Source organism: Anoplolepis gracilipes, chromosome 2, assembly GCF_047496725.1.
Source record: "Anoplolepis gracilipes chromosome 2, ASM4749672v1, whole genome shotgun sequence".
NCBI lineage: Eukaryota > Metazoa > Arthropoda > Insecta > Hymenoptera > Formicidae > Anoplolepis > Anoplolepis gracilipes.
Window position 1 is genome coordinate 20,315,666 of NC_132971.1, and position 24,154 is coordinate 20,339,819.

A 24,154-nucleotide genomic window follows, 5' to 3' on the forward strand; every position below is an offset into this window, starting at 1 on the left:
TAAAAGCTAAAAACTAAATAAATTCATATAGTAAAAAAAAAAAATTATAAATGCGATTAATTTAATGCACGTAGTACGGGATGTAGATGGAAACGGTAGTACTACATCGCGGGAATGCACGAAAATGCATCATCGACGTCATCGGGCTACTAAGCTAGGGTACGGAGCGATGACGCGCGCGATGTTTATCGATAGGTTTTGCTCGCGTGCGTACACATGCGAGTGCTGGAGGACATCGTTGGGGAATGCAACTTTAATTGGTATTGCCTCGTTGGTCGATTAAGCAGACTCGTGCCATTTATTTCCCGATGTGATCGATTCAGGCGCGCGAACCAAACGCGATGTCGGGGTAAAAGAAAACTTCTCCATTATACATAATCATTCTCTCTGTCTCTTTTTCAATGATATCACAAATATCAAGTTTGTTTTGGATAAACTAACGATAAACTAACGCAATACAGCCATAGAATATATAAAAGGCCTCTGGGCAAATAATTAAATAGAAACTTCATAACCTTGAAGATAGAACGACGATTTATTAATAGCTTTCTTGTTTTCGTTTTATTACATGGCTTTAGATTAGAACTTCTTACCGCCATCGATAATTAGAGAGCGCGTAGATAACGATTAGGAAGCACGGCGATAAGTTAATTGATCGACTAATTAATTCGAAAGATCTTAGCGATATAGGCAGACAATTTTTTTCCGTCTTCCCAAGATTAAATTATACCTACAGGTATAAATGTTTGAGACATAAAATTGCGTACTAATTTAAAGATTTATACGAACCTTATAGGCAACATTTATACGCACATTCCACGAATAATATTCATAGCTTATTACACAATTTGAATATTATTTAGCACAATCAATTACGTGAGTGTCTTGAAAACATTCTAGAAAACTTCTCTCTATCGCCAAGATAAATATCTTTTTTTCAGTTCTAATGGCACTCATGTAATACACAACAACAACAATAATTTCAAGTATTTAACCGCTCGAGCCTAATCAAGCATGCCCTACGGCGTGACGAAGCAGCAATCAGCCACTAGCAAACGCTGAATCGCTTGTCAATAACGCGTAGCGCACGTCACAGCTCTTCAGCTGCCAATTTGATCTTAGACGCTCCGGCGCCGGCGTCACCTTAAAACTTCAAATGTAATTGGCGAATACGCTCAATTTTCTCGACCATATATCTCAGTCTCGGAGAAAAATTCGCCAGCTTTTTACGGCTAAACCGCTCTCGAGATCTACGAGCTTCGTTAGTATCTTTCCCCCCCCCCCCCTTCCGCACCGCATTGTTTTTCGCACTATCGCCGCTTCCGCGTTCGACGAAAATTCAACCTCGCGATAAGAACTCGACTTGTAAATATCTGTACATTAATTTTATCTTGTAAGTAACTGTCTGCGTGTTATAAAAACAATCAAACTACCAAAAAAAGAAGAGATTAAAATTGAATCCTCCGCCGCGATACTCTCGAACAATAAATATGAATGTAAGAAAGTGTGGAATTTCACTCAGTAGACCGGCTAAAGTACCGCGCGATTAATTCGACGAGCTCTTTACGCGTGCAAGACGCGAGCAAAGTTCATTCCCTACACGTCCTTCGGCGGCAGACCAGGCGGCTTATTTAGCAGGCGGGAGAAAGGAGAGGTAATTTATTCCGGCTTTACTTAATCTCTTTCCTCGCGTGTCTCGAGCTTCTTTAATCCAAATTCCAGATCGAGAAAGGGAACGTCGCGCGAATGAGCAACCAAGAGTAGGAAAGAGAAAAAGAGTGAGAGAAAAAGAGAGAGAGAGAGAGAGAGAGAGAGAGAGAGAGAGAAGAGCGAGAGATCTAGAAACGCGCGCGTTTGTCGAGATCCCTCGACGATGAATCAGATTATCGTCCGGAGTAAATCGTTGGCAGCTCCGTGATCATTTACCGCGCACATTTTTAGCTACGACACACCAAACATTTCATAGAGAATAATGGTGTTTCAGAGTACTTGATCCCCTCCCGTAGGTAAGTCTCTCCCCACCGAATTGGCGCCGTCGTGGAATAAAACTCTGAGCAGCGAATTTGAGAAGCTCTTCATGTTTTTCTCCTCCTCCGGCACGAAAATAAAACGTGACTTTTAACGCGCCGGCTTTCTGGTAAATTACAAACCGGTAGTTATCGAGCTGGATAGACTAAAAGTATCGCGAGAAAGAAAGAGAGAGAGAGAGAGAGAGAGAGAGAGAGAGGGGGGGGGGATAGTCTTGCGAACAAATCATAAAGCGAGTAACAGTGCTCGCTTCCGGTGTTTACACGAGCAAAACGCCTCGAGCAAGCAGGACCGCGCGAACGATAATATACACGCTAGATAGATGAATTACACGAGCCGTTTCTTTGCACCGTTTGTATTGTCCGCGATCGCGTGGCACGCATGAGTTTGTCTCGCATCCGGTGATACCCACGCTATCTCTCGCGAAATTACCGATCAGCATGTCTCTTCCAGAGACAAAAAGACGATTGCGAGAGATCCATTTTCTCCATTTCAAGCAATTAGTCGAATAATTAACGTAGAGGGATTTCAATATCGAAATTAAGACAATTTGTTTCTTAAAAAAATCTATCCAGAGTTTGTAAATGTATTTTTCTTTTAAAGATTCTCTCCTTAGAATTCATCTCGAAATATTTCCTTCTAGCAATATAGTTGAATAAGCGTGACTTATGCGTTATCCGCGCGAACGTCAAATCATGACTGGCATTTCGCGATGCAAAGATCCTCGAATAATAATAAGATTCGTGTGTACAGTGCCATGCACTGTCTAGTAGTTTTCTCCGCCCTTCTCTTCGTTCTCTCTCGCACTCCCGCCCCCTCCCCCCTCCCCCTTTCCCTGTAGAAACGCGTCAAAGTACTCGCAAGGAATTTATTTCATGAATACGAGACGAGCGAGCGAGACGAGAGATTCGGAGGACTGTATAAAAAGAGAGAGAGAGAGAGAGAGAGAGAGAGAAACGGGTGGACGCTCGAGGTAGGAGGTAGAAGTAAAGTTGCAAGTAAGCTTGTAAGAAGCGAGCTACGATTTATTTGACACATCGCGCGCCGACCGAGAGCGCGAGCTAGAGTGGTTTATTTTATAAGAGCAGATTGCCGGCCTCGCTCCGCCGGAATAGAATAATGAACGTTTCTCTCCTTCCTTCGTAATACAACCTCTTCCCCCCCCCCCCTCTCCCTCCGATCCAGCGTGGAATCCTCCCCCTCGCTCTTTCCACCCTTTGTTATGAAAGTCGAGTGTCGCTCGTGAATCGCGCTTCTTCGTGATTGTAACTCCCCTTTCTTTCGCGAAACTAAAATTCAATTTTTTTTTCCGCCAAGCACGACAATATATTCTAAAGTTTCCAAGTTTTCGAATCTAAATGCGACAATATTTTTATTAATATCTCTTGCGATTTGACTTTTTACTTCGCGTCAAGATCCCTCATGATTTACCGAACGTTGCTTCGAACGTATAAGGGATTGAAAAAAATTTTTAATACAGGACGAGGACGAGATCGTGTTCTCTTTAGTCGGTTTCTTATGTAGTGATATATCTTATTAACGACCGTGTTCGCACGATCGAATTAAATTAACGATAATACCCGTTAAAAGCCAGTTATACGGTTCATTCTAGGCGCACAAAACACACGGCATAATCGCGGTAAAGAAAAACACAATACAGAGAATTCTATTTAAATCGAGCAAATAAAAACCGTGACTTACCGGTCACGGAAATGATGAACATCTTCTTTCGGTGCTATCCATCATCCTGTTGTAAAATGCACGGGAAATCTCGAACTCGTAAATATGTAGCACGTATTTCATCTTCTCATCACTTTGCACGTGCCTCGACTTTGAAATAACCGCGATTAGGGTTCTGAAAATAAGAATTTGCGATTAAATAAGCTCTTCTCTCGATAATCCGACAAATCATTATACTATTGATATACTTGAACGTTATCGAATTATGAAAAATTATATAAAAAAAACATGAATGACGCGTGCGGGTCTTTCTTTATGAGTAAATAATATATACAATATGTATACATAGATTCGGCATTGAATTTTTGATATCCGAAGGTTGAGGAATATTAAAACGATAAACGGAGCATTTTAAATGCCGCGTGCGTTCGTCCTACGTCAACGCGTATAAATATTGCGTTTTAATGCGTCGATATATCCCCGGACTTTTGACGCGCGTCGTGGCATTACGAGATTTGCGACGGCCACTGTACTGGCGTTGCCGCCAGAAATTTATTAATAACCGTCAGACACACGCGCATGTATTTATATATTTGCGAAAGCGCACGGGCACGCACGACAAACTGCCTTTGAGAAATGGATTCTAAGAAGAAAAAGCCTGCCCACGCGCGCGCTTCACGCCGATTAAAGGAACGCGTCGGACGCGCGCACATTATTGCAAAGTTTTTGCAATAAAATATCGCGGATATGGTAAACGTTAGAGTCGCGTGTACAATGAACGTAAATCATGCCTGACACGTATCAAACGTATCAAGACATGCCGAACGTGTACCACGAAAACTGTCTATTAGCGAGAACGAAGCGCGTGATCGAGTTCCGTCGTCTACGCGGAATCACGATTCAAGACGATAAATTGCGCACGCGAGTTTATTAAGATTCTGTCCTCTTTAATCAGGAAAAGAGTAGCGAGAAAACAGATTACGACAGATTACACTAGGGCGTTTATTCAAAAAATTTCCTGATTTTTCAGCTATTTTTGTTCAAAATTCTTAATAAATAGAATACTTTAGACAAATTATTAGTTAATTATTTTTAGTGTAATTTTCTAAAATAAATTTTTTACATTTGATGCGTTCCTCTAATGCATTTATACGAATGAAAAACACGGGGCTATTAATATTAAAGTTTTAAATGATAAATTTGAAAAAATGAATAAGATGAACATTTTTCACTTGCATAACACATTGTCATTTTTTAATTACTAAAAATAGAATAAAAAATAAGTATATTATATAGTCAATATTTTGTTCAAATATTAAATATATAAACAAAAATAAATACATATATATATATATATTTATAATATACTTTAAACGCATAATTCACAACTTGATAATCGGCGAGTTGTGAATTGTCGATTGTTTACAATTTAAGAGTAAAAATTATCAGAGATAATTTTTTAAAAAATTCCCCGAGTCTTAATAAAATTCCATCTTTCTACAAGAATATCCTGATTTCCCCAAGTACAAAAAAAACCCTTGAAAATTCAAAGTTTCCATGTTTTTTTCAGAGAGTAAACACCCTGACACTGCGCACTAGACATTTTTAAATAAATATTTATATATATATATCACCTGATACACAGCTTGAAGTATAAAAAGTTAGATTTTAAGGCGGCCGGCCAAAATTTTCTCCGCAACGAGTCCGAACGATAGCGCGTCTGGCAACGAAATTAGCATCGAAATATCCGTCGAAGCGGCCAGTACCGATAATATTCCTACCGCCTTCGTTCCGGTTGAACTTCGGCTGGCCGCGAAATCGAATTGTCGGAGTAAGTGGCGCGTAAATTCGTCACGTTCGCTCGCGGTTAACCGGCCGCTAATCTTTTTAAAACCGCAGAACCGCGATCGTCCCGCGTTTGCGCACACATTTCCGTCTTCGGTAATCTCGCCTAAACGTTTCACACTTTCGACCCACGCTCACTTTTCTAATTATGTTCGACGTATTCGGTAACATATATCACGGTGGACATACATCATCTCGGATGCTTAAATTGACCGTTCGCTTAAATTGGTCAATCTCTCGCAATCTCATCGAGAATCACAATCGACTAATATATATTGATTGCGCAATCGACGATTGTTGAGAAACGTTTCTAATAAATTTGACAAAATTCTCATCACACGCTTTTGCGTGCCCACTCTCTTTGTTAAAATAATATTTAACTACAAATTATTGTAATATATTTGATCAACGTATTCAGGATGTCTACTCTCAAATCTTGTAAAAAAATTTCCTCATTTTCCAGGTAACTTAAAATTCCAAGTAAAGAGAATATTTTCAAAATTTTTTAATACAACTTTCTCTAAATATACATTTTTTTATTACATATATTTTCTAATGTTTTTCATTCGTACAAAGGAAAAACACAGAGTCTCTCAAGTTTCAAGTGTTAAATTTATAAATGTACTTGAAAAACTGAATAACTCTTCTAAGATAAGCATTTTCTCTTGCATATTTTCAGTTCTTTGTCATTAAAAATTACACTAAATTACTTTCTATTCAATATTATATTAAAATATTGAATATATAAACATTTTTGCATAAATCATGACCGTGCCATGACGTTGTAAATATAAACAGGAAGATGTATTTTATTTTGCGATCCTCGGCTTATGAAAAGCACAATAATAAAACAACTTTAACGTGTACGCGCTGCGGAAAATGTATTACGAGATAAAATTTTGCACCGTCATAATTATATACAGTCAATATTTATGAGAGCCAAATGACGTACAGAAATAGTATAGATAAGACTGATTACGCCATAATGTGCTGGACACAAGCACGTTACTGATTTATCGGCTGAAATCTGATTTCGTTAATTGCCATACGTGCTCGCCGCACGTAACGTTTCGTACAGGACAAAATGAAAATGACGACTCTATTCGCGGTTTATTAGATAATATATCGCAAAATAAGAAAAAAATATATCTATATGAATGTACATGAAATTAATAAATCTCACGCTCTCCGGAATTCAAAGAGGAAGGCACCGATTACATTTTATACTCGAAGAATCACGCCGTTTTAATAGAGACCATAAATACAGACGGAGTTTAGGGAACTTTAACTAGAAATATACACGAATCTAACCGGATGCTTATTAATGTCCGCTTCAATTAATTTTTGAACATAAGGATAAATTAGAAGTACCTTACTTCATGAAAAGATTGTCTAGAGAAGATAAAAAAATAATGATCGTTCCGCTTGCGCGAAATCGCGACCGGATAACGACAAGGTAAAGACACAGAGTGTCGGAAATAATACCGTTTCCGTTTGTCGAACAAGTAGTTGTTCGGTGGTTGCGCGGACGCCTCTTTTCTCCTTCTCTCGTCCGGTGAGATAGAACGAGCAGGAGACGAAAAGCGTCGTAACTAGACGGGAATTATACGCGGCAGAGACGAAGAAACGGTTACGACGTAACAGGTTATTTGTTCAACGCGGTTACAACATCGTAGCGCTCGGTGGTTGAGCGAACGGGTATCAACGGACTGGGACTAATGGGAAAGAGAGCGAGAGAGCGAGACTTTCTTTCTTTTTTTTTTTTTTTTTTTTTTTTTTTTTTCTCCTTTCATCGACAGGTGGATTCTGTCGAGCTCGCAAACGCACCGGCTGCGTACGAGACGCGTGCCGCGCGGGTGACGATTTGACGATAGCTCGCCGCCTTCGTTCCTTCTTTCCTTCTTTCTTTCCTTCCTTCCTCCTCGTACGTTTTCTCGCCTGTAGTCCCGGTCCCCTCTCGCCTTAATACTATCCTCTCTTGTGATTACGTAGACTGAATATATACGAAAGCCACCGTAAACGTGCCGAACGACCGCGAAACGTGTCGCACGCGCGACCGCAATCGTAATCCTGGCGGATTACGCGATGAAAGAAAATTCTACAAGAGATTAAAGCTCGTATTTTGCCTCCGGTATTTCGATGTAATCACTTTAACAATACACTTTCAATTTATACGTCGTTAAGTCGCACGTACGGATAATTGTGATTGGAAAAAAGAAAAAGAGCTTCATCCATATCTCTTGGCCGCGTTTGCTTAACGAACGCGGGTCGTAAAATCTATTGTAGCCGCTATTTAAAGAACATTCATTCGTGGATGCGCGATAAATCGTAGAACCTTCTGGCAGGAGGCCTCCATGCACCTACTCACCGGGGGCTGATAATGCGAGTCCCTAATAGGTTGACCACATAATAATACCATGTCGCTCGCGGCTGCAGAGCGCCGCGATTAAGAGAGCGGACGGCTCTCCGGTCCCACGTCCCGTTTTCTTTAAGCCTTAAGTGGCAGCGTGAAAAAGAGCTAGGTAGCATTTAGGATTAAGTGTAAGCACAAAAAGATTGAGTAGCTGAAAGCTCGGATAGACAGAACAAAAATATGTCTTGTGAGATGAATCGTTTGAGTGACGAAAGATACAGATGTATATTTGATATAAATTTATATAATTATGTTTTAATTTTTATATAATTGATTTGTATATATATATATATATATATATATATATATATTAATATGTTTATGTAACTGTTAAACAAAATTGAATTTTCTTGATAAATAATTCTTATAGATATATACAGGATATGTACATACATGCGACAAAACATTACATCGCGAAAGTTTTATTACGACAATGCGCAATTTAGCGACCATGAGAATCTCGAAGAAAAGAAAGAGACTCATCAATCTCTGGAGCTCATTGCGCTTGTTCTGCCAATTACGTTACGGCAATGCGACGTTTATAGTCGGTAAACAAAAGGGTTCGCAACCGAGGTCTCTCCGTAGCTCTTCTCAGAAATGCAACGAGAGGGGAACGGAGCAAGGGAGAATTGAACCGAGACGAAGACATCTGCGTCTTCGGCGCGGTCTTTGGCCCTCCGTTTTATGTTTGAGAATATTTATTTTCGATACTACATTACACAAATGTATGTATCTTTATGAGCCACCAATCCAAGGTCTTGACAGGTAGAAATTGTAAATTCACCTACGCGTACATTAAAAAAATGAGAAAAATATTCGCACATTCGTACTTTCAGTTATGCATCGAGCGTTACGCCTTTATAATTTCATACGAAACGAATCGCGTTAATCACGGAGCGATTAAGATATTAATTTATGCGACGTAAGAAGGATTCGCGATTTGCCACGGGTAGAAACAATGTCGGGCTGCCTCTTCGTATATGCAATGTTTTTTTTTTTTTTTAAATACGATAAACCGCGTAACCTCGTTCATTAATCATTATTACGCGGCGTAATGATCGCCAGTGGAAGTCGTTGCCACGAAATAATGAGACCGTTCTGCTTCGAAGCTCGTGTCTAGCCGTAATCTCGATCGTCGCATCGAATAACGCACAACGAGACTACCAGATTTTCTTCTTAAACGAGGATCTCCGTATCCGCGGCTTAGTAGAGATTTTTATCGACGATGAACCCACCTTTAGAGAAGGGTCTGGATGGTGCGACGAACGCGTTGCTTACGTTCCGTACGTCTCTTCCATGACGAGGGGATAACGATTATCCGCCACTGCAACGTAAACGTGATCGATGGCAAACGTTTGCGTTTTCGAGAATTTCACTTTCTCGAAATTCCGATATAAATCATTTTCCAAATTTATTGCTGTCGCTTAAAAGATATTGAATGATATATGTATATGGTAATTGCAAGAACTCAACGACCGGATTCCTTGATCGTTAAGGTCGCGTCAATCGTGAAGCAGCGCCTCCGATCAAAGATGAGTAGGCTTTTTTACGATCGAATGATATCCATCGAGCAGAAATTACAAGCTTCATATGCGGAAGGGGAAACGGGGGCGCGGAAATTAAGCAGAAAAACCGACATCCTCGCGCGCTCGCTCGAAGTGTTGTTCGACCCCGCGTGCGCAATCTTTTCTAATTATCTCGTTCCACGAGCGGGAATTGCGAATCGGATATGCTAATGGATACAGGGGAAACGTAACGATGTTAGTCGCGTTTTTACGCCGCTGCCGAGCGGACCCCTCGAGCTAACCGATAGCACCGACCCGCGTGTGCAGGTGTGACGTAATATAATATAAACGCAGCAGCACGAACATTGCCCTGGGCCATTGTTAACCAGAGATGATACATCATCGACATCGCGTCTATATATTAATGGCGGCTAGAAAATTTCTTAATTATCGTGCCTGCGCGCGCATGCGTTGTAATGAGAAACGTAATGTAAATTTCTCCGAGGCGTTTCGCCCTTCGACCACGCGCCGTTCTATAAACCAATCTATGAATATAAATTTTCAACAACCTTTCCAGATGACTATCTCGCGCGGTTAACTTTGTCGCTCTCAGAGCGCAGAGAGCGACGTCCGGGGAACGCGATAAGAGTTTGTTCGGCGCGATTGAGTTGAATTTACTTGGCGATTTAATCTCGGGATTGAATCGCGAGAGCACCGCATCTCGTTACATCTCGCAACAACTACCTACCGAATCCGTCTGCTCGCGGGCGCGTGTACGCTTATCTCGACGTGTGCCGCCACCGAGAAGAGAGGCACTCGTCCGTGCAACACGTTTGTATTTACTCATTCAGAGAGACAGAGAGAGAGAGAGAGAGAGAGAGAAACCAGTTTTCGTTGCACACCACATCGCGGTGGTCCCAGTCTGACACGCAATCGTCCGACACTATGAATCGCGCCAGATAAATAAGGCCTCGTTACGAAAAAGGCAACTTGTCCTCGTTCATGTCGCGAAGCTCGGCGGAATTTTAATTTTGATTTACATCTCGATTGAATAAGAATGATTGTCAAGACGTAAAAAAGTCAAGAACGCGCAGAGAGAGGATTTTTTTCCCCGCGCTAGACTGTCAAAATCGAAGAAACAGATATGCTGGATGGAATTTTTTCATCTTGGAATCTCGTCTTCGCGATTATTGCGACGATTGGTTTATGCAACAATAACATATACCACGATGCGGCGCAACTACGACGTAATACAGCCAATCTTAAGGTCCACGCGCCTTGACACTACTAACAGTCAAAAATAACTCACGACCGTCCACAATTAAACGCGTATTCCCCGACCTCCGACGATACGAGCCGGATTAATTCACGATTCGTACAAGTGAGTCAGACAAACCGACCATTTATCGTTATCACGGCCTATTATTATTATTATCGTAGTGAAAACTAATTATACTAATTAATTGCTATTGCGAATTTTTCGAGAATGACAACTCTATTTTAATCTTTGATTATCCCCATTTTATTCAACATTCTATTGCGTTAATTGAATATACATATTTAATAAATGATGTAAAATTTATATTATTATATAAATATAAACATTTATTTATAATATATTATAAATATACACATCTTGAAATATATAATGAAATAGATAAAATGCGAACAAGGACGTGCGACAGATTTCATAGAATCGCGGGAAAACAAAGGCTATGCTTTGTGTTGAAAATAATTTGGCGCCAGGGCGCTGTCGAGAAGGGAATCGAGATTTATCGATTCGACAGCGGATACGTGCCGTTTCCATTGGTTAAGAACGAATGAGGTATGTAGACAGCCAAAACATTTCTAAAATAGATCGCACGTCGCGTATCTAGGCCATATTTATCGTAGAACAAAAACCTCTCTCTCTCTCTCTCCGAGGAGGAGGAAAATTCTGAAAATTTAGATTCCCTTGGCGATTATGCCGAATAAGAGTCTTAGACTTGAAAGAACATACTATACCGTATATCAAATAATCGCATTAAAATTATTATATTTACGTTCGAATGCTGCGCGATTCGGGAAAATCAACGCGTCACCGACGCATTTAGATACATGTGGTTCGCCACGTGGCAATTTTTCCCAGCCTATGACGCGTGTTTTCCCACGAAAAACGCCTCTTCTATGTGAATCGTTTGTACGCCCTCGCCACATCGCGACCGGACTGTGTCTGAAACGATGAATCGTTCATTGTACAAACGTTAGGTCGAAGAGGAGACTTGATACTTGCGTAGCATGTGGGCTCATTCTCAGCCAATTTCGATCTAATTTCAATTCTATCGCTCGAAACAAGGTGCTGAGAGTGATAATGCCGAGGGAAGTTCTCTATGCGAGCAAGATTGGTAATACCCCGACGAGGTAATTGGCGGCGTTGACGTTTGAAGTCTTGATAGTTAAAAATTATTTCATCCCACCAGGATTGAGCGAGCGCGATCGATTCGATTCAGCTTCGCACACATCTCGTTGTACCTTCGCTTCTCGAGATTCCACCGGAAGATTCGGCTTAACGTTAAGCTTAGCGTTAAGGGAGGCTGCTGTTGTTTATCGACGTCCGATCTCGCCGGGCATTGTAAATGCGTTCACGTAATTCAGAAAAGTACGTGTCCGTTTTGTGTCGGGCGTAACGCGCCCCCGCCGTTCGGCGGAAGTACGTCGCGATTCGCCGCGACGCCGGAAGCGACGCACGTGCGTCGGCGTTTTCCTAATTCATTCTGTTGTTTTCTTGGAATCCATTTCAGAGGATGGCACTAAACGTGTTTGTTAAAGGACGCGTATGAGAAAAACAAAAACCTTTTTATTCATCTCGCCGCGTGCGAATGGTTTAAGTTTAAAATAACGAAAAAAATTTCAATAAAAATAAACGAAATAATAGACGATATCAATAGTACGTATCTACAATATATTAAATGAAAAAATTTAAATTACTCTGAGAATGTAAATAAATTAAAAATCATAAAAATAATAATTTAACACACACGTACGTACGTACGTACGTAGATTAAGTCTTAATTTAGATAAATTCGAAATAAAACTGATAAAGAAGTGCGCGTCGATAATGAGGATAATTATTGAGTCATGGACAATAGGTATATGACCGACGATAAAAAAGGGTGCCGTGGATGCAAATCACTAACCGCTTAATAAAAAAAGATGATGGTTCTCATATTATAATTATGCAAAAAGATCGACATTTATTCACGCTTCGATAAACCTCATTAATCCTTCAATTTATTCGACGTGCATCGGGGGGAGTAGTTCACATGCGATTTCGCGATTACACGATATCGGACACGCCGGGTCGTTCACCGATTCCGTGCATTGTTCCGTTGAGTCAAGAACGACGCCAACGCGATTAAGTCGGCTTCGCACATAAGGATCGGCTTCGCACCTCTCTCGAGAACCGCCAATAAAACCAGTCGGTCGAACGATTTCTACCAACTACAAAGAGCAAGGTAAAGTACAAGTACGCGATGAAGACTGAATATTCTCGAATATCCTCGTAGTAAGATACCTTTCGCGCGGGGCAGGGTTACACAAATCTCAGCTGTTGGCGATTGTCGGGATCGATGGCGCAGGACGATCGTGGAAAATTTCTGGCAGACGATAGCTTCCGAAAAAGGAAAAGTAAATGTCGCTCTTTTCCTTTCTCTCTCCGGGGAGCTCTCTCATATTAGTGTCCTCCTCGAGACCCCTCGGGTCAAGAGACGATTTCTCTCTTTCTCTCTTTCTCTCTCGCTCGCTCCGTCCCTCCGCCTCCTCGCATGTCCACCGTACGTCTGTTCAGGAAACCATCCATTACGGAGATCGGTCAGCGTATTTAGTGGCAGTGTAGAGTGTACGGTGCGCGGAGCACCGAATTGAGAAAAGCCGACCGAGTGACCGAAACGGCATGCTGTCCCGTACTCGAGAATCGTACGCGGAGAACCCTACGTCGGATGACCGACGACCACGTGACTCGGCCAAGCGAACGCGACGGCACGCGATTTGTAAGTAGTATAGGTAGCGTATTACGCGTTCTTCGCACAACGCGTCCGCGACCCGCTATGTGTTTCGCCACTCGCGGCTTTACGGCACGCATCGTCCAGTTATTTTTTCGTATTTAACCCTTATTCCCTACTCCGTATTGATGCATCATTTTTCTAACAACTTCTCAATTTCTCGAAAACAAATAATCATGAAATAATATATTTTTCAAATTTATCATCTTATTGTTATAGTTTTTATTTAGACTGTTCAAAGAAGGTGTATAGATTTTTTTCAGATTTCTTAAAACACTTTTACATGTTAATAAACTTATCGAAAATACGCAAGTCGCGACAAATATTTTCCTACTCCATAAATAAGCTCGATATGTATAGCCAATGCTTATTTAGTAGATCAATTATTTCATTGATTCTCTCGACAAGTTCTTTCATCGCAAATATGTATTTTGTGAGGTATAAGAGTTATAATAAATTTATATTTAACACGACACGAAGGATTTTGATTTTTATTACCGTTACTATTACCAGCGGTATTAATTAAGTCGAACATGAAATTGCATAGCGATACAACGGCGTGATTTATACATCTTTTTTTCCAGTACTTACGGGCATAAGGCGCGCTCTGTTCCGCCAAAGCCCCCGCGATTAAAAAAAGTCTTCCTAGCTGCTCGACGACGAGCAGATGTTTCGAGCGGAGGGGGCCGAGGAGGGCCCCGCGGTCACAAAGACACTTCCCTGAAATGAAACCCGTAACGGCGCCTCGGTACGTAAAATGAATTTCGAAACACGAGCGTCCTAGTGTCACGGTGACGACGATTGCAAAAAGAAAAAAAAAAAAAAAAAAAAAAGAAAATAAAAAAGCCCGTTTCCGCGGCCTTAAGGATCGTCTCTTCTAAAGATGCTCAGTGACTCTCAACGTAATGGAAGCTTCTCGAGAGACCGCCTTCCTCTCGACTAAATGGCCAAATATTTGCTTTACGTTGTACATAAAAATTTACTCAAACTTGGACAAAAGAGGTGAATTTAATTAATTTAAGTAATTTTTAAAAACGATGATTTTATTCAGTAAAAAAAAAAAAAAAAACTTTTCCTAAATTATTATGAATATTATTTAATGTTTTAATATTTTAATATTTTAATATAATAAACAAATAAATTTTTTTTTTCTAATTCCGAGATACTCGTCCAGTCTATCTGTTGAACTGAATCACTCTATCGTCTTATCGTCTTTACGAGTGTGATAAATACCCTTCATCTTGTACCTAGCAAAACCTGTTTAAATACCTGCATATTTGTTTGACTTGACTATCGGTAAAGATACGATAATAAATCTTACAGATAATTGTAGGCAAATAGGAGAGAAGAAAGACCCACAAATATTTTTCGTTAACAATAGTCACGTGAGATGAGAGACATTTTTTTCATAAAACTCAACGTGTCGTATAAATTCATCGTACAGCTCGATTGCAATAAATAAATATTCCAGCATCGTGCGCGTACACTTCCCCATTCTACCGATCCCGCGAGTCTTTTCCAAAAGCATCGCACGTACCTCGCGCCTTTTATTATTCACGCCGGTGGAGTGTCTTCTTTCAAGTTTTGTACACCTATTGCGCCTTCATCTCATAAAGTCATCAATGATCGCCGGGCATTCTTCCGTCGAGATAAAGCGACTATACACGAGGCGCTATAAATCGCGCGCCGCCTCAACGTATCATGAATATTCCACGGATCTTTTCGTCGCGACCTCGTGCTTTCTGACCGTTTGTCACGAAATCATCGGCGTACCTCGTCTCGCGGAAAATAAATAGTAAATGTCGACGGAGGAGGAGGAGAGGAGGACATAAAAACACAACGTTCGAACATTAAATAAAGATTGTGACGCCGCGCGTCACATGTAAACAAGAACGTGACATTGGCCGACTCTGTGCTCTCTCTCCTTCCCCTCTCCTTTCCTTCTCGCACACCGTTTACTCTGCTCGTGGAAGCGTTGCACGTCGCGCGTTCTCGCGCAGTGAATATCGATATGCGTATCACGGGAGTCTATCGTCAATCGCGAGCGAGACATGGCCGGCATTGGCATTGGCCAAATACGGGTCGAGTAAAGATGCATTCCCGAGATAAACTGTTCGCGAAAGGCGAATCCATTTTCCGGCTCCCTCGAGACCGTCGATCGACGTCGTAAATTTTCCCATCCATGACAATATATATATTTATAAACAAGATTTTCATCAATTCTGTCTCAATATCGATATTAGACATCAGATTTATTAATCTTATCCATCAGAGAAGTGCTTTATTCATTTTTCAATAAACGAGATATGTTTGTTGTTTCGATATATTTCGTAATATGGAGTAAACAGTGAGAAAGATTGTTTACCTTGATTTCGGAAAAAATACGGCGATCGTCTGTCTTTCTCTGAGTGATCGAAGCGTCGTCTGCCAATCACCGACGTCGGTCATCGTCGCGTACTTTTCGTTACGATAAACTTGGGAATAATTATTTCTACCCTTATTCTTGAAAATGCGACCACAGTCTCGTCAGTGGCCGGGAGCCGGGATGATCAGTGTTTCGCGTACATCACGTTGAAGTCATCTAAGGTAAAGATAGGATAAGACACATAATATTTTATTTTAGATAAAATAAAGATGATTTGTTTCAAGTTGATCTGGATAATAGATAAAATTATAAAGCATCTAGATGGTTTTAAGATAACGTTGCTTTAAAAAATATAATTAAGGAAAAAATGAAAACATTATAATCGTATTATATAATATATAATACAAAACACTAGCAGTATGTTGCTTTCGAATCTGACATCACTGAGTTAGTGTATTACTATATATTGAATAATTCACTTTATAAAGCATTGATTGTGTTGAACAAACCTCAGCGTTTAGTGATTCTTTAATACAATTGGATCTTATCTTTGAGTTGAGATCACATATGTTCGGTGTCGTTTGATCATCTCTGTCATTGCATCGAGACGTTTGAAGTAAATATGGAAACACATTATCTCGCGAAAGTAAGATTCAGTATAAGACGGATTTTCTCCCCGATTCTTTACAACTCGTATACTCTATGCATTTCGAACAGATTTTCACGCCATGAAATACATAATATGAGTTTTTTAATCAAATGTGTATAAATAGGAAAGAGAACTTTTTATATACATCACATATTCATTTTATTTATAATATTGACATGATATATTATACTACATGTAGGTACACATGATATATGATATATACGTGGATACTTTTGGATATTTTTCTCATCATTTTTCCGATATTACACACTTATTTGTAAACGATACTTATTCTTATTTAATCTAAAATTGCAAATTTCATGAAACAAGGAGTGAGGATAATGATACAAAATTTTTAAAAAAAGGTAAAGAAAGTTAAGTAAAAAATTACCTTTTTTAAAAAAAATCTAGCGTAAAAAACCTATATGTATTTGCAAAATAGCGCGTCAACTGTAAAAAACCTATCTCCAAAATCATGTTATTTTAATTCACAAAACTACTAGTCATTTTAATCTGTACAAATTTTAATTTTTGTGTAAAATATATCCTACAAAAATTAACGATATCAAAGAAATGGTGTTAAATGAAAATAAAAACTTATTAAAATATTTTAACCAAGAAAGAGTTATACAAAATAGTTGTTTTAATTTTCTATATTATATTCTATTATAGAAAAATAATAATATCAAAAATTTGTATTATTTTATTAGCATTGTTAGCTTAGCAGCACTAAGTTTTTTTCATAGATCTTGATGGAAAATTGAAACCAGACTTTGTTTATATGATACTTTTAATTTAGAGAGTGCGATAGAATCTCTGAATATATGTTATTGACGTGATAAAGATTGTCGTTCTCTTCCCGAATGAAACAGCGACGTTTGGCGTTTTTGTGAAATCGGAGAATGCGCTCCACGCGAACAGGCCACCCACGTGTATCGCTCGTTTTCGTCGCGACGTCGACATTTATTAACTCGCCTCGCGCGACCCCATGGGGTTAAAACGGATACGTCTGCTAAGCGGCTTACTTTTTCGGGGGTCAATCTCTTTCCGGATGAAATATACGGATAATATCTTAACACGCTAGACTTGCTTACAGACTGATTCGAAATGATCCATTTCCGGTTCACGAAGATGAATCAGACATAAAAGATGAATATCGAAAAGAATCATCAAAACGAAAATTTAACGCAATGTGATTATCCATTAGAATTTTTTTTATAATTGCATAATTTTATTCTATGATAATAAAATTTCATAATAATTCATATTTTTAATTAGATGCAAAAATTTGAGAGACGTGATATTAGTAACAACTATTAATCATGAATCAAATTATAAGTCATATTTACAAAAATACACATGCAAATATCATTTATTTTTTACATACGGTATTATAATATTTTTTAAAAATTTATAAATATTTACAATATTTTTCGCACAAGTAATTTTTACAAGTATAATTATGATTCATCTTATTTTACAAGGTATATGGTCTCTATTTTGTGATATAAAATGGTTCTTTAAAACCGGCAATGTATTTCAGAAAAGCGAATCTCTTGCCTCTACGACACCTGCTTTTGGTGCTTCTTTGCTCTATCTCTCTCAATCTTTTTTCCTAATATACGCATCTCTTTTTGTCTCCATCTTTTTCTCGTCTTTGATTCGCATCGCCGACGAACGAACGAGTTTTTTTTAACAGCCAAGGTATCGAAATACTTTCGATTAGGCGCCATTTCGAGCCGACGAAATTGTGTTTCTATCAGTTGCGGCTGTTCATAAATTTTTACACCCTCTCGTTCTTATCTCAAGGAGTTACTTAACGGATTTATATTTACGACTTTGTCCCTTTCAAACTTTCGCCGTAAATTATACTCCGTGTTTCAGTATGTGTGTTTCATGTTTAAAACAATATTAAAAATCGCATTTATGGGTGAAAAAGATTCCAGTTGATGGGGAAGAAGCCTAGAAACACCTCTTTCTCTGAACACTTCTGGCGATGTCAGGAAGCACACCTTGATTTATGCACAAAGTTTAAGTACCGCGACGAGCCTCTTTTCCCCGGTCGTAGCTGTCCGTAGATTATCGTCAGAAATCTCGGCGAGATCTACGAGATCCCCTACAAGGGAGTGTTCCTCGACCCTCGACAAATTGAATGAAATCGCTCCAACCTGTTTCATCACGGGGGCCCGCGATCCGACGAATTCGACCACCCGTAATTATCGTGACGTAGGTCCGGGATTTTCTAGTGTCGACGCGCGGCGAAGATATAATTTAAAACCCGACGACGACCGGCACTTTCTTTCCAAATTTTAATACCGGCGTTTTTACGTTGTCTCACCTCGAATGCATCATCATATTCACGACACGTAAGAGATGCGATATTTAGGAAATTATATGAAGGCATACAAAAAAAAAAAAAAAAAGAGAGAATAAAAAGTAGCGCGTATATACATAATGCTAACTTAAATATTTTTTTATTAATAATTTTTACACTGAAAAAAAAATTTATTTAATCTAAAAAAATATTTAGTTCAATACGTTCAAATAAGTGTTTATTTAAATTAAACAAAAACATATTTGAATCAATAAAATATATTGCTGAATAGTAAAATAGACAATATATTTTATTAATTCAAATATATTTTTGCTTAATTTAAATAAATAGTTGCTTGAACGTATTGAACTAAATATTTTTTTAGATTAAGTAAATTTTTTTTTCAGTGTAGAGAATCATGTTATTCTATTTTTTTAATATCTCTGTGATGTACATACTTATGTTTCAATTAATTAATTATTAATCTTATATGTAAAAATATCTAAAAAAATTTATAGAAAATAATTATAAACAAATATAATTATAAAAATAAGATTTCTCTATCTCATAAAGAGTTTGATGAAAGCCTCAGAAAGTGCTGGACGAATTTAGCGAATCCGCGAGTTTCGTTTCGATGTAAGATTTGCATCCGCGCGCTAATGGAATCCCGTCTTCGTCGGGAGATTCCAGACGTTGCTCGATATGCCTTGCTTTAAATTATGGAAGCGAAGAAACGTAGGATGCATATGCGTGTACGTGTATGGGACGATTGTGCCGATGGGCATGAGGCGAGAAAACGCTCGCATGGCTTTCGTTACGATACTTCGACGAGAACCAGACATGCGTATTCCAGGGTAGAATTCTCGGCCGAGGCCCATTATTTTTTATTGTGCGGAGCAACGAGAAAGCTGCCAATAACACACACACGCCGTGTTAAATATATTCTATTTGACAGAATCGCGTCTAGTTTTTTTCTCCCGAATCGATTTATGACAATCGTAAATTCAGAAATTGCATGTGGAAGAAAATATTTATTGTGCTGTGCGATATTATTTTATGAACTAGTTTATGATAATTTGTAAGTTGTTCCTTGTAAAAATCCGGAATGTACTCTTGATCAACTCTGGGCATAGATATTTCGTAATCAGCAAATATAAATTTTAAATTGTATAGGTCTTCTTTCTGAAATAAAAACATAAACATTATGAAATAGTAAACGAATAACTTATAATAAATTTTACTTCTAATCTTTAGTGGACCCTTTATTAATGTATCCGTGTCTCTTGTAAATGAATATTTTAATCAACTCAAATGATGTAATTTGTGAATGGAGCAGTAGCTATCTATTAATAAATCGCCGGTCTTAAACAGAAAGATGATATTTTTCTCTCTTTCCTCTGTCTGTCTCTTTTTCTCTCACTGTTGAGAAAATGAAAGGTAAAGAATTTATACAATATATACGTATATGTGAGATTCAGCTAATATTCTCGAATATATATATGAATGAATCAGATCTATAAATGCGAAAGAATATCAACGCAAATGAAGCCTTTCTCTTTTTATCGAGTAATAAATTCTATGTAATATCAAATGTACGCCACTAAATGGACGCTCTCAATGTGTTGTTCTCGTCACGGTGACATTCCCCGCAGATCGGGATCCTCAGTATCGCTTTTTAGCTGTGCGATCGTAAAACAGCTAATAGCGTGACTAAAATGATACAGAATACTTCGCGCATTAAATTCCAGGAAGATGTTCTCGAATGATAAATCATAGGATCGTCCCCTCGAATGACTTGATTATTAGTTACGTATATATGCATTACCGAGAATCGCACGCAAAACTTTCGAAACTCACTATTGCGACGTTATACGCGATACGTCCTACGCGGTTGCTTATTTTTCAACTAATATAAAGCTCTTTAGGCTGCGATCTTTATACAACGATCGAAATATTTGCGCTTTGCTCGAATTTCACAACCCACGCATACTTAAAGTCAGCGAAATTATTAGAGCGATGTTGCCCCGAAATATGAAATTTCTCTAATATTAGCGTCACATGTATTCCCGATCATCGCAATTTATTTTCGCCCGAATACCTCGAATAAAATACGCACAAACGCGCCGAATCGAAATAATATTTTTTACGAAAGGTGATATTTTTTTACTCTCACACCATATATACATATATTGATAAATGAAATTATCACACAATAAATATACATATAACGCAATATAAGATAATTAAATATAAATAAAGATAAAGGATATCTCGTATTTTAATATAAAAATAAAATTTTATGTTTTATTATAATATTTTTCATGTTTCACAAACTATTATTTCTCTCTCTAAAAATAGATATTTTAAGGTTATTTATCGCTAAATGTGCCTCTCATTTAATTTTTACGCTTAAAATAGAATATTAGAATGTGCTTAGAGCGAATACGGATCTTTAATTTTATAGTTTGTTGAATTTAAATCGTGCATAATATATGCAAAAATGTCAAAGGCATCAATAATTGTTGAGTTATAAGCAATTGAGAAAGATGAGTTTTTTGCAAACCAAAGTTTGTAGAATTAAAAGATTAACACAATTATATTCTTCAGTTAATTTTAGGTGGAGTTTATTTTACTAAAATTTTTATTTAACATTTAGTTACAAAGATAAATAATAACAAAATTTGGAAAGTACAGTTGGACCTATTATCCTACGACCTTCTTATGCTACGAAACCTCTTATCCTACGACAAAAAATCCTCTCATGCTACGACCGCGAAAGGGGAATTATACCCCCACTCTCAAACTTTTGTCATAAGATCAGAGGTTTAAGGGGAAGATTCTGGACCGAAAATGTCATAGGATAAGAGGTCCGACTGTAGCAAGAAAAGAGAACTTTTTTTGACGTTCGCTGAGGAAAAAGTTGCTTCTTTTGGCACGGACAATCACGCTGCGTATTCCGTGTTCCCGAATTCTTTTACATCCTGTGTAATAAAAATCGATTTATGTATATAATTAAAAACAGAAATTAAAAACACAATTTAAATTCTCTATAAAGGAATATAAAATTAAAAGATTTCTAGCATATTCTAAGCATACTAAAGGAATTTTAAACATATTCTAACGTTATTCTATTTTACGTATACAAATCTATTTAAAAGCACATTTAGCGGTAAATGACCTCAAAGTATCTATTTTTCAGAGAGAGAAGAATTTGTGAAAAAAATATATGTATATGAATACTTGAAATTATATTCGTTTGATACTCATCAAAGTAAAACTTATTTTCTATTATATTAAAAGAGAGATTTAGATATTTGTCAAGAAAATTTAAACATTTTATGTTAGACATTTAATGCTGAAATAATATACATTTGAAAATATATCTTTTGAAATAAGAAAAAAAATTAATTCTATCGTAGAGAGAAGAAAATCTTGAGTACAATTTTAATCATTTATACATACATAATACATACATAATGTATTATATAATACGTCGAAATGTTTCTAAATTACTGTCTTATTATTTCGGCATTATTTTCGTTGAACATTTGCTCTGTTCTTTTTGCAGTTATTTGAAAACTGCGGACTCTCTCATATTGCGACAGTATGGTCGCCAGATTTTCAGTTACAAACTACCTGATTGTTTCTATAATATTGCCTTGGAGAAAAATATGGTTTTCCTTCAGTTTCGCGTACTCTAGTGCCTTCTCTCGTTACCGAACCTTTTTCTGGCCTGCCTCGAACACTCGGGAAAAATCTTCTCACGACGCCATCATCTGAGAGAGATGAAACATGGATATATGTATTTCGATGAGGGTGCGCGCGTATTTCTCTTTTTCATCGACGCAACAGGTGACGCGTCTATCCGAAGGGAAACGGTCCCAGCACCAAGAACCCGTGAGATTCCTCGAGCCCCCCTGAGGAAAGGTCGGATATTAATCGTCGTTTGCTGGATTAGTTATTTCTTTTTTTCTTTCCTTGAGTTTTCTACCAGGCGACTATCCTTCTCCCGAGGGGTCGAGTTCTCAACGGAAGATGTGTCCACGCGATCGTTAAGGCGTTTCAAAGAAAACAATCTGTCGAAAATTTCACCCTCGATGCTTTTCAACGCTCGTTTACGACGTTATGGGAAAACAAATGCAAATATATAGGATGTTTTTTAAAAATATATTATTTTCTTACCGCTCTGATTCTTTCCGGAGGGGGGGGGGGGGAAGGGAATTTTTCCCTTGCTTTAGCCGACTTTATCTGGGAATTGAGATTGGCGATCGCGTGACGTGGATGAGTGAATCGTTCGATACAGCCCTGATCGGCCCTGGATTTACGACAACGATGATTTTCGAGAGTCGGATTTTTTAAAGGGAGCGAAAGGCGCGTTCGTTCCCGGACGGGAAGCAGCACGTGCGTAAGGCTCGACGCTCCCAAGTCTGTATTTCAACATGTGATCGTATCTAAAACCGTTGGTCGGCGTGTCCTCGGCGAGTGCATCGCGCGTTTTCGCCGTTTTGGCCGTCGGCCAACGTCGGGAGACGCTCCTCGCGAAATAGAGAAAAAATCGACGAGGTCGAGAGATCGAAGAAAAGCAGGGAACGTGGAAGGAAATGAGCGTTTTGTTCTTCTATTATTAATTCCCACGTAAATTGCGTGTTTGTTTTGATCCTATGGAATACTTGATTACTTTTCACCACGTGTTTTTCACATTTACTTTCTTTTATTTTTCTCTTTCCTCTCTCTCTCTCTCTCTCTCTCTCTCTCTCTCTCTCTCTCTCTCTCTATGTCATTTTTTTATGATAATTATTCGACGATTTATGGGATGATAATCGATGTTTTTTTCGTTGTTTCCGAAGATTCGAAAAAGAAAGAATTTTAGCCTTATGTCTGTTACTTTATCTCAGTAAATACACAAGAAAAGAGAAAATAAACGACCTTTCCACGCTATCTGTTTCAGGAAATCACCCATGCCGCGATTACATTAATTACATATATCTGGTGTCCAACGAAACGAAATGGCGACGAGGATCTATCTTATTTTTGGAATTCTCGTTATCCTAGAGATTGGGCTTTCTCAAGGACGAGTCATTTGGCTAGGTAAGAAAGCACGTTTTATTCTCTTATCACATTTTTATGTTCTCTTACATACATTTCTTAGAAAAATTCTCTAATTATTATTCATTTAATGACAATGCTAAAATTTTTAACATACTTGTATACTTCATACAAATAAAATGTAAACCATGGCTAACAAAGTGGTGACTTGAATGATTTAGAAATTAATTTGTAAGACATGCAATTATATCAATGCTTTTGAGTCGACT

General features: G+C 38.3%; 1 protein-coding gene and 1 long non-coding RNA gene across 4 annotated transcripts in view; one reads left to right on the forward strand and one right to left on the reverse strand.

Moving 5' to 3' along the window:
• LOC140676510 (uncharacterized) overlaps window positions 1-16,527 on the reverse strand; it is a 34,231-nt gene extending 17,704 nt beyond the window's left edge. Inside the window, exons 1-3 of the long non-coding RNA XR_012048567.1 lie at window positions 16,386-16,527; window positions 15,877-16,092; window positions 3,730-3,883 (exon numbers count right to left, since the gene is read on the reverse strand). This is a non-coding gene — a long non-coding RNA (uncharacterized lncRNA). The remainder of the gene's footprint in view (window positions 1-3,729; window positions 3,884-15,876; window positions 16,093-16,385) is intronic.
• Window positions 1-24,154, forward strand: part of LOC140676502 (fibroblast growth factor receptor homolog 1) — a 39,663-nt gene that overhangs the window by 1,274 nt on the left and 14,235 nt on the right. For 2 of the 3 annotated variants that reach the window (XM_072911626.1, XM_072911623.1), the window contains exon 2: window positions 23,788-23,927. In XM_072911626.1, coding sequence (XP_072767727.1) covers window positions 23,846-23,927 — 82 coding nt within the window. In that variant the 5' untranslated portion in view covers window positions 23,788-23,845. Of the gene's footprint in view, window positions 1-15,958; window positions 16,098-23,787; window positions 23,928-24,154 lie in introns of those variants that run through there. The other variant, XM_072911625.1, reaches the window with a different exon arrangement.